This window comes from Trypanosoma conorhini (assembly GCF_003719485.1).
Source record: "Trypanosoma conorhini strain 025E chromosome Unknown Tco_14.4_contig_00169, whole genome shotgun sequence".
Lineage (NCBI taxonomy): Eukaryota > Euglenozoa > Kinetoplastea > Trypanosomatida > Trypanosomatidae > Trypanosoma > Trypanosoma conorhini.
This window is the reverse complement of record NW_021704258.1, coordinates 1-10,254: the sequence shown is the minus strand read 5'-3', so window position 1 is coordinate 10,254 and position 10,254 is coordinate 1. Positions and strand designations below refer to the sequence as shown.

The window sequence follows — 10,254 nt, the reverse complement described above, 5'->3', positions numbered from 1 at the left end:
ACTTCCCTTTCCTCTCCTCTTTTTTCCATCTGCTGCATGCCATAAATTTTTTTTCCTTCAACGTGGTTGACAATTTCCGTTCCTTTTCTGTTCTTTTTTATTTGTTTCTTGTTCGTCCTTGCTTGGCCTGTCACACGCACGCACACACGACCGGGGCAACTGTGCAGTAGTAAGCGAGGAAGGAAGTAACCGTCAGGCAAGATGCACCGCAAGCAGGTGTGGGCGAAGCGTGTGAGGAAGGAGCGCCTAAAGAAGAAGTTCCTCACGCGTATGCAAGCAACTCGTCTGCTGCAGGTCGACTCTATCCAGTTTCGTCGCCTCTGCATTCTCAAGGGGATCTATCCTCGTGCCCTCGCCCGCAGCAAGCAAAAGCAGAGCGGCAACGACAAGCAGTACTACCTCGCGCGGGAGATCAAGTGGCTTGTGCGGGATCACGTTGCCGAGCGCATGATGGCACACCGTGCATGGGAGAAGAAAGTCCGCCGGGCGGAGGCGATGGGTCTCACCGAGGAACTTGAGGTTCTAAGGAGCAACAAGGTGAAGCCGCAGTACAGCCTTGTGGCCACAATCAAGGAGCGGTACCCCTTTTTCATTGACGCCGTACGAGATATTGATGACGCCATGTCCATGATCGCCCTCTACGCCTTCCTAGGCCCGGAGGTGATGAGCGAGACGACTATCGAGACGCACCATGCGTTAACGTCGGGTCTACATGGGCGGGCGCGGGAAATCAGTGAGCGTTGGAACCGCTATGTGGCACGGGCCCACGCGCTGTCAAAGGGGTTCATTTCAATTAAGGGGTACTACTTTGAGGCCATTGTGCGCGGAGAGCGGGTGCGCTGGTTGTGCCCCCACGAGTATGCGCACAAGTTTCCAGCAGGAATTCAACAGTACATTACCCTCAGTTTCCTTGAATTCTACATTGAACTGATGCGCTTCGTCCTGTTTAAGCTGGAGCACGACCTTGAGCGCGACATCGCGGAACAGCAGAGGGTCGAGGACGATGGGCTTGACACACATGCCGAGGACTTCCACATCGCTGGCAAGGAGACAACGCAGGCACTTAGTGGCGTAAAGAAGGATGCCCTCGGCAGGGCGGAACTTATGCAGGAGGAGCTGCGGAAGGTACGACGCGTGTTTGAGGGGTTGACGTTTTACCTCTCACGTGAAGTACCTCAGAAGCATGCGACTCTTATAATTGAGGCGTGCGGTGGCCGTGTCGCGACGTCCTACGCGTCAGACAACATCACACACTTTGTAGTTGATCGTCCCGCGCTGCCGCCCGGGTTTGAGCGGGTGGAGCGCATCGAGTATGTGCAGCCGCAGTACCTCTTTGATTGCCTCAACGCGCGTATGCTGCTTCCACCCAACGGCTATCGCCTTGGTGAGGAGCTGCCGCCCCATGTTTCCCCGTTTACTGTGGCCATCACTAACAGCGCCGAGGACGTCGCCGCCGTGGAGGAGGCAAAGAAGAACCATCCAAAGATAGTCTCCTATGTGCCGAAGCGGGTGCACGAGATACGTACTCTCGTCGACCCTCAGTACACGCCGATAGACCCGGAAGGAAAGGCCTCCGAATTGTTGCTGCGCGATGAAAGCGATGAGGAGCACGCGGCGGTGCCAGAGTTGGGTGCCGACGACGATGTTTCGCTCTCTGGCGACGAGCTCGTGGAGGCCAGCCGCCGCCCGAAGTGGGAGGAGGAGGAGGTCACGGAGAATGTGCAGCGCAGCAAGCTTTCCGCACTCAAGGTGGCGAAGCAGCGCAGTATGAATCTCATGAATGCACCCACAGACGAAGTGGTGGCGCGGCGGCGTCTGGCTCAGTTGAAGCTGCGGGAGTCGCGGCAGCAGCAGGAGTCGTCGGAGACGCGGCTGAAGCGCAAGCTGGCTGAGGTGAAGCGCCAAGAGGCAGCCACGCGCAAGATGCAGCTGCAGGTGGCTCGAAAGAAGGCAGCACGCTATTACAAGATGGTCAATGGCGTCGTGCAAGGCAGCCAGCGGCGGGAGAAGATGCTTGAAGCGAAGGCAAAGCAACTCGCGGAGGGTCGCGTAGCGAAGAAGGAGGATGGCCGCGAACTCGTCAACGCCCGAGTGGAGGCGAAACGCGCCAAGGCGGCGGCGGCGGGAAGGCCGCTGCGGGAGCGGAAGGCCGCGAACCCGTACAAGAAGCTGCCAAAGTGGGTTCGCTGACCACCGCGGCGACGCCTCTGTCGCCCCTCCGGCTGGGGGGGGGGGGGAGATGTGCGGGCCGAACTGACCGCCCAGAAACGCGACGGAAGTGGGAGGAAACAGGCGGAGAGAGCGAGAGAAGGGGAAATCGATTGGCGAGGCGTGTGCTCCTTGTCGTGGCTGCGTGTCCTTCCCACTCGCCCTTTTCTTGGGGCGCTGCTCCACAGCGCGAGGTGCCCCGCCCTGCCACTCCCACAGTTTCGCCCGCGTGCGCACGGCGCTTACCGGCAAGTTGACCGCACATGAAAATGAGGGATGACAAAGCAAACCAAGAGAAACAAAAGAAAAAAGGGGGAGAGGCGTATAAAATCGCACGGGAAGAAAAAGAAAAAGAAAAAAACTCTGTGCGGAGCTGGAGGGACGCCAACTGCCTCCTCCCAGGCGTAAATTCAGCGAAGGAAGAAATAATAAAGTTAAGACAAAAAGTAAAAAAAAAAGGCACTACGTATGTGTGTGAGAGGTGGAGAAGTTGGGCAGTAAAGGAAAGATAAAAGGAAAAAAAAAACTACCGACCTCATCGGGTCCTTGAAACGTTTAAAAAGGAGGGGAATGAGGAAAGTGAGTCTGGGGGACGAACGCACACGAGGGAGCGAAGGAGAGAGGGTGTGCATGTTCCTGCATATTATTTTTATCATTCATTTGGTTCTTGGAGGAGGGAGGCGTTAGAGGGATTCAGTGCTATTCTGCTGCGCGTGAGTCTGTTACGACGCTTTATTTTTCCTTTCCTATTGTATTTTTCTTGCGTCACCGCGTATGCGGCCGCAGTTGCAGGAGGCGAAGTGGTGGGAAAGGGGCAAACGAGACGGGTGCGCCCACCCGCGCATCAACAACTTGGAAGAGGAAAAGGCGAGAATGGAATTGAGCGTCGACAGGCGGAGGCCGTACGTGCCCATCGACACCTGCAGCCCGGGTGGGACCTGGATTGAGGAGAAGCGGTACAATAAGGTGCGGCACGAGAATGGGGCGCAACAGGCCTCTAAAGTTCTCTGCGGCAATTGGCAGGAGGAGAAGGCGCTCGAAGACGATCTCCTCGCTCAGCCACCGTTGCCGCCCGGGACAGTGGCACCCGAAGAGTTCGCACAAACGGCGGTGCTGCAGGCAAGCCTGGACCCCATACGCGAGGGTCCTCATGGGCGCTACACCGGTGGCTACCAGTCAACCCCCTACGTGACGACCGACGCGCGAAATCCGCATCTGCGCTTTTTACAGACGACGCAGCGCCTTGACTACTGCGAAGCAAACGGTGACGTAAAACGCCTGCGTCGCCCTGATATGGGCGTACGCAGTCGGGTACTGCTGGAAGTTGCGCTCAAGGCGGCGCAGGCAGAGAAGGAGGCATGCGACACCGAGAAGCAGACACGCCTCTCACACATTGCAGAGGATGGCGGTGGCATTTACCTCTCAACGTACCACAAATCGCACTGTCGCGAAGAGGAGCTACCAGTCATCAATGAGTTGCGTAACGACTACCTCTCCGATGAGCCTATCACGCTTTATACGGGTAATCCCGTCACAGGGTGCACCATGACAGTGCACGGCAAGACACCTGTGGAGCCCGTGAAGGAGCGCTCGCGCTTTGGACGTCACACATATTTCACCGAGCGGAAATATGCGCTGTAGTGTTCTTCAGCCGACAAGGACGAAGCAGTAGGAGAACGGGGAATGTACAGAGTTGACGTCAAGAATTGGACGGATTCTATCTAGATCAGCATTTCTTTTCCAGTTCTCTCTCTCTCTCCCCGCACACACACAACTTTTCCCTTTTTCGTCGGGGACTCCCTACGAAGAAGAGAAAAGAAAAAATGGTGCCATCTTTCTACAATGCGTAGCTCACGAAATGCACTATCAGATTATTATTTTCTTCTTGTTTTTTGTTTTTGTTTTTTTTTGTTTTTTGCTTTATGTATATATATATAAAGCAGCTTAGAAGTCTGAGGCGGTATATACGTATATACATATACCAATTCACGCACACGTATACCCGCGCATACGGTGCGGCAGAGGACAGAAAGAAGGGCGGAGTGCAGGTCGGTTGTGGGAACGGCCGTGGGTTTTTTTTAGTAGCAATAGGGCCAAAATGGGTAGCGACCTTTCAGTTGTAATGCGAACCTGTGCTCCGGTGCCTAAAGTCGTTCGTGAGGCACTGGAGCAGAGGCGGAGTTCCTCTCGTGGTGGCGAGGAGAGCGGTGCGTTGCCAATGTCGTACACAGAGTTTCGCCTCGTGTGTGGAGAGATCTTCAACCCGGAGATGCTGACGGAGGTTTCAAAAGGGACAGCAACACCGCCTTCCATACGGCTCCTCGTAGCAGACACCACGCCTCAAAACCTCAGTTTGCTCGAGCTCGAGGACGCGGCGCAGTTTCCCCAGTTGCATGATGCACTGCGCTGCAAAGAGTGTCTAGGACGGGTGGGCCTCGTTGTAGACCCCTCCGTTCGCATTGGGCAGCGTTTGTATGCTGCGGAGCAGCGTCACATATTTACACAAGGCTTCTCCATGTTTCTCTCCAAACTTGTCCTTGCAATGAAGCACGTTGCCCCCAGTTCTCCGGAGGATTGGTTTCTGGGCGTGGAAGATGAGTCGCCGCCAGCTGGGAATCTTGTCAGTACTCGACAAAACTCACCCTCTAAGTCCAACTCATGTGTGCCGCACGAACTTTTCCTCCTGGACCTTGAGCAGGGTTTACTGGATGACGTGAGTGGGCCTTGGCTTGTGCGTGACATTGTCGACCACATGGGTCGTGTGCTGCACTATCATTCGGCTGTCTCGCTTTTGTGTGGCCCGAGCACCCCGTCTCCCAGTATGTCCAGGAATATACTGGAGACGCCCATGTCGGCGGACACGTCGAGCTCCAGTCGCGTACTGGCTCGTGTTTTTGCTTCCTGTGAAAGCACCGAAACCCCGCTGCCGGCTGCTGACGCGGCGCAACTTGGCTTTTGCAGGTCACTTCGGCACGTGCTTCTCGCCCAGAACAATATGTCCCGGACGGGACTGCGCAAGTGCCTCCTGGAGCTTCTCAACAATAATGAGCAAGAGCATGGAACGCCTGTCCGATTTCTTCAGATGATAGATGTGAGAGAAAATGAGGAGTCTGAGGCGACACAACGATTTGTTTCTGAATTGTCATCCTACACTGGTGTACAGATTATCATAGGAACAAGTGGTAAACGGTGGCGCCACCGAGCACCTTATTGGGCCAATAAGGGTCTCCCGCATGACGGCGTTGGAGTTGCGGGTATGATGCTGTCCCTCGCACAAGGCATGCCGTGCTTCAAAGCTAATGCTTCTGACCGCCCCGAACTCAATCCAAGTGAAAAAGTGGAGTTGACACCTGTCTCTTTTGTGCAGCAGGATCAGTCACGCTCGCTGGAGAAGGTAAACCCGCATTCGGTGGGGAACAGGAGTGACGTTGCCACCATGAGGCCGCATTCGGAGAGTGGGCAGAAGGGGGCATTTGTGCCTCACACTGTGGAACAACATAATGAAGAATCGACAAAGATAAATGCGGCTTCTGATGGCACGGCTGCCGCGTTGGAGACAAAAGGCAGATGTATGGGAGTGAATGCGCCGAAGAACATGTCTTTGGACTCATTTTCGTTGAATGAAGAGGAAATCAACGAGGGGGACATGGACGAGGAACGAATGCGATCACTCCGTTTGGACGCGGCGGGTGAGGCGGAAGCTGAGGCCGCGGATGATAAGGAGCTGCTGGATATTCATGCAAGTTTGCTGGCGGACTCTCCTACCACCTCTCAGGGCGGAAAATTGGGCCCGGGCGTTGCCTCACTGGATGCACTAGCTGCCACGCATGAGATGAAGGGCCCCTCGGCCGAGGGCATGGGTGCCGTGCTGCCGCTGGAGACGCCTGTAAAGCTGGGGTCCTCTACCTCTTCGTCTTATATTGTGGAAAAGGAGGAAGCCCCTGGGACGGCAAAGGCTGTGCCGGCCCCGCCGCAGCTGAAGAAAGGAGTGCGCCCTCACTCGCGTCATGTGCCGCCTGCGGCGCAAACTGGGAAATCGGTCCGCGCCCCCAAGCGTCCCCAGCAACAAAGTCGCGACGCCACAGTGAACAAGGAGAAAAACTCAGATGTCCGTCGTCAGCAGCGTCCCGGTGCTCGTTCGCCGCCCAAAGCAACTAAGACCACCTCTGGAAAACGGGGTAGTGCTCCAAGCACGTTGCCCGCAAGAGGGAGAAAAGCAACCGGGGCGGTGCCATTGTGAAACATCCGTCCCAAGGTGGCGCATTATTCAATATTCAAGCTCACGGGTCTCTTGATCCCTGAAGGCTGTATACCTGCAGGGGACAGCTACGGACGGCACCGCTGTGGAACCCCTCCCCCCCCATCCCCATGTCTCGCAGTGGCCAGCGCGTATTCGGTGGCCAAAAGAATAACGGGAAGCAAACATGAAGACAGGGTGGGGGACAAGAAAGGAAATGCCCCGATGTAATTTTGAAGGCGTCTTTGCAGAAATTCGACTGCGTGCAATTGGAGCGAGTTCGCGGGGACGCTCTTTACGAAGAATGTGCTATATAATATATATATATATATATATATATATATTATATATTATATCTGTGTGTTTTTTTGCCTTTCGTTTGTTGCTACTGTTCTCTTTTATTATTATTATTGTTTGACGGAGAATAAGTTTGATCCCTTTCATTTTTTTTTGAGTTTGTTTCCTCCCCGAAAGTTTTATCTACCTGGCTGGAAGTGGACTTGCGAACGTTTTCCACAGAACGTTTTTATCGCCGCTTTCACCAGCTTTGCCTCCCCCTCTCTCTTTCTCTCTTTATCTCTTTCTTTCTCATTCGCGCCGGATTGCGTTGCACATGCACGCAAGAGAAATCGCCCAAGGCGACATGCGAACAATACGGGGAAGAGGGCATGTGGGGAAATAAAGTAAACGGTGCGTGTGTCTGTCACAAATGTCATTTCCCCCCCCCCTTCTCCCTCCCTCTTACTCTCTCTCTTTCTCTCTCTATGTTTGCTGCGTTACACTTCCGTTTGGCCCGCGAAGGTCGCAGGCCGTGTATAAAGCAATTGCGTTTTTCAAAAGTGTGATAGTTAGGGAGGGAGAGAGCATTTATTCGGACGTGGAGAAGTGGAATCTTAATTAATTTTGTGTTTGCGGTGTGAGTTGGGTGGCAAAGATGCTCCAGCGTAACTGCAGCGGATCATTGTACGCCATGCTGGAAGTAACCCGAGACGCGACGCCTCAAGAAATCAGGAGGGCGTATCACCGACTGGCTCTTCGCCTTCATCCGGACAAAACAGGCGGGACCACGACGGAGCAGTTCAAGTTGCTCCAGGAGGCGCAAAGCATTCTTAGCGATCCGAATCAGCGACGTGTGTACGACACGTTTGGCAGAGTGGGCGTAGATTCCATCCGACAGTTCGGAGACGTGCTGGTGCCGTTAACCCCTGCGGCTATTCGCGCTGCTATCTTTTTCACTGCCTTTTGGATTTCCTTGTTGCTTCTTACCTTGGTACTTGTCATTGTGAAGTTGGACTACGACAAAGGCTGGCCCTGGGCAGCGGTGTTTGCTCCTCTGTGGGCGGCACTTATTCCGCCGTTGCTAATTGGTGGAGTGTTACTATTCCATGGCGCCGCCCAGCGAGAGCTCGCCTCTGTAATGCTGGGAACTGAGTTTTTACTCTTCATTGCTGCGGTTGTGATGTTCGTCGTCGGACTCTCTGGCGCTCTCCCATGGACCGTAGCTTTGGCTCCCGGCGCAGGATTATACGTGTTGGAGAGTTGTCGTGTCCTGTCTTTCTTCTTCCCTTCTCAGTTCCGCAGTCGCTTTTTCGAGGCGATTGACCCCGAAATGTCTATATGTTCGTCACGGATGTACTGGGTTTTTTTCTTGCAAACGGTGTTTGAAAAGGTGTGTGGGTTTACTTTCCTCACCCTTGCCCTGCTGCGTGCGGCACAAAAAGAGGGCAAGGATGGATCGAAGCTCCTCTCCTTCTGGCTGGTTTTCACTCCTCTTCTTGTGTACTTTGGGTGCATGGCGTTTGTTGCCTCCGTGCAGAGATGTTTGGCGCTGACAGAAGAGGGGCAGTCGAGTATTGTCAACCGCCTCTGTCAGGCGTTGGCAGCCGCCATGCATTACGGCACCCTTCTCTTCATGCTGTGCATGTTAGCGGCCAAGTGTGAGGCCGAGCAGAATCACGTGGTGACGGGCCTGCACCCCTCCGCGCTTCTCATGCTTTTTCCGCTGCTGTTCATACTCGCATTCGCTGTGTTGTTGACGAGCTGTATGTGTTGCTTTTTCGAACGTCTACTTGGGGACCTTTCCGCTATGGAGACGACAGAGGGTAGCGAGACCTTCACACCGCCGGGCGACAACACGTTTGCTCGCGGCAACTTTATGTACGACGCCATGCCGGACGACCACGCCAACGGCGGAGGCAAAGGAGGAGGGGTGGCAGAGAGCCCCAGGGCGTATCGCGAGGCGAGGGTGGCAGATACGACGCCCCTGAGGACGGCGTATCAGGGAAGTTAGCCTGGAAGGCATCCGCTGACGACACACTGATAACAGGGATAGACGGAAACAAAATGCGGATTGACTATTGGATGTAGGTTTTAATTATCTTTCAGAGCCCCTCCGTAGTTATTGCTACTTTCTTTGCTTTGGTTTTACTTGGATGCTGATGGCATTCTCTGAAGTACCTCTGCACTCCCCCACATTTTTCTTGTCTTCCGCCACACACACACACACACACACTGGCTTTCTCAATCTTTATTTTTTTTTCTCTCTCTCTCTCGCTCGCTATTTAGTGCTTCTTCACCAACACACCGCCAACACGCAATGTCCGCCCCGCAAGTGCAGAACCCCCCCGTGGAGGACGACGAGGTTCCTACCCTGGAGGCCGCTGAAGTCCCACAGGCCGCTAAGCCGACCAAGCGCTACGCAAAGGCCATGGCAAAGATGGGCCTTAAGCCGGAACCGAACGTCGTCAAGGTGCACATCCGCAAGCACGGGACCCTCTCCTTCATGGTGAACCAGCCAGAGCTCTACCGTTTCCCTGGCACCAACACCTTCCTTATCTTTGGTGAGGCCCAACTCGGGGAGACTGGGATGGAGGCGCAAGAGGCTGCCGCCCGCGCCGTCTCGGGCGTGGTCCCGGAGACGGAGTCCCGCGTTGAGGAGGTGGCCGCGACGGCCGAACCCTCTGAGACCGCCGTTCCCGCACCTGCAACGGAGGGCGCAGACGCAGAGGACGCTGGCGACTTGGACGAAAAGGAAATCAATGTTGTGATGCGCCAGGGTCTCACCGACCGCGCTGGTGCCATCCGGGCTCTCAAGAACAACAAGGGCGATATCGTGAACGCCATCTTGGAGCTGACAATGTGAGCACACGTCCAGCTTAGCTTGACCGACGAAAAGGGGAAACTGTGTGGAAGGTAAAGCCACTGTTCATTTTTGTTCACTTTTTTTTGTCTTTTAATAATTTTCTACGTAACTGAAGCACATGCGTCTTCCAGGAGACTGGAAACTAACCCTCAAAGAGACGTCGTGTCAACCACTTTGGAACTTCGTGATGTCTTTCGCTTTTTATTATGTTTACCCTTCTTCTTTTTCCCTCTTCTTTTTTTCTTCCCTTGACTGCTGCTGCTGCTGCTGCGTCCTCACACACCCACGCCCCTGCCGCAGGTGGTTTGTCCCCGGACTTTCGCAATGGCTCGTCGCCCGTCACGCTGCTACCGCTTCTGCAAGAACAAGCCGTTCCCGAAGTCGCGTTTCTGCCGTGGTGTGCCTGACCCGAAGATCCGCAACTTCGATATTGGCAAGCGCCGTGCCACGGTGGACGAGTTCCCCGTGTGCATTCACGTGGTTTCCCGCGAACTCGAACAGATCTCCTCGGAGGCACTGGAAGCGGCCCGTATTCAGGCCAACAAGTACATGGTGAAGCGCGCCAACAAGGAGGTGTTCCACATGCGCATCCGCGCCCACCCGTTCCACGTGGTGCGCATCAACAAGATGCTTTCCTGCGCTGGCGCCGATCGTCTGCAGACGGGCA

At 54.8% G+C, this 10,254-nt stretch overlaps 6 protein-coding genes across 6 annotated transcripts, besides 7 other annotated features; all 6 read left to right on the top strand.

Annotated features, from left to right (window-relative positions):
* Nucleotides 1-201: 201 nt before the first annotated feature.
* Tco025E_03647 (pescadillo) lies at nucleotides 202-2,190 on the top strand (the record flags this gene model as incomplete). Its single annotated transcript, XM_029370565.1, has 1 exon — nucleotides 202-2,190. One exon carries the CDS (start codon nucleotides 202-204, stop codon nucleotides 2,188-2,190), a length of 1,989 nt encoding a protein of 662 aa, XP_029229296.1.
* A 792-nt stretch (nucleotides 2,191-2,982) lies between these two features.
* Nucleotides 2,983-3,849, top strand: Tco025E_03646 (uncharacterized protein; the record flags this gene model as incomplete). Its single annotated transcript, XM_029370564.1, has 1 exon — nucleotides 2,983-3,849. One exon carries the CDS (start codon nucleotides 2,983-2,985, stop codon nucleotides 3,847-3,849), a length of 867 nt encoding a protein of 288 aa, XP_029229295.1.
* A 230-nt stretch (nucleotides 3,850-4,079) lies between these two features.
* Nucleotides 4,080-4,134: a sequence feature (A-rich).
* Nucleotides 4,135-4,306: 172 nt separating this feature from the next.
* On the top strand, nucleotides 4,307-6,448 carry Tco025E_03645 (uncharacterized protein; the record flags this gene model as incomplete). Its single annotated transcript, XM_029370563.1, has 1 exon — nucleotides 4,307-6,448. One exon carries the CDS (start codon nucleotides 4,307-4,309, stop codon nucleotides 6,446-6,448), a length of 2,142 nt encoding a protein of 713 aa, XP_029229294.1.
* Nucleotides 6,449-6,755: 307 nt separating this feature from the next.
* Nucleotides 6,756-6,801: a microsatellite.
* A 371-nt stretch (nucleotides 6,802-7,172) lies between these two features.
* Nucleotides 7,173-7,209: a sequence feature (GA-rich).
* Nucleotides 7,210-7,379: 170 nt separating this feature from the next.
* Nucleotides 7,380-8,735, top strand: Tco025E_03644 (heat shock protein; the record flags this gene model as incomplete). Its single annotated transcript, XM_029370562.1, has 1 exon — nucleotides 7,380-8,735. One exon carries the CDS (start codon nucleotides 7,380-7,382, stop codon nucleotides 8,733-8,735), a length of 1,356 nt encoding a protein of 451 aa, XP_029229293.1.
* Nucleotides 8,736-8,936: 201 nt separating this feature from the next.
* Nucleotides 8,937-8,957: a microsatellite.
* A 3-nt stretch (nucleotides 8,958-8,960) lies between these two features.
* Nucleotides 8,961-9,004: a sequence feature (GA-rich).
* A 37-nt stretch (nucleotides 9,005-9,041) lies between these two features.
* Nucleotides 9,042-9,587, top strand: Tco025E_03643 (nascent polypeptide associated complex subunit; the record flags this gene model as incomplete). The annotated part of the gene is made up of 1 exon (XM_029370561.1): nucleotides 9,042-9,587. The coding sequence occupies one exon, from the start codon at nucleotides 9,042-9,044 to the stop codon at nucleotides 9,585-9,587; it is 546 nt and encodes a 181-aa protein (XP_029229292.1).
* A 215-nt stretch (nucleotides 9,588-9,802) lies between these two features.
* Nucleotides 9,803-9,833: a sequence feature (GA-rich).
* Nucleotides 9,834-9,839: 6 nt separating this feature from the next.
* Nucleotides 9,840-9,858: a microsatellite.
* Nucleotides 9,859-9,911: 53 nt separating this feature from the next.
* On the top strand, nucleotides 9,912-10,254 carry Tco025E_03642 (putative 60S ribosomal protein L10; the record flags this gene model as incomplete). The annotated part of the gene is made up of 1 exon (XM_029370560.1): nucleotides 9,912-10,254. A coding segment is annotated over one exon (343 nt), but the record flags the coding sequence as incomplete, so codon positions are not given.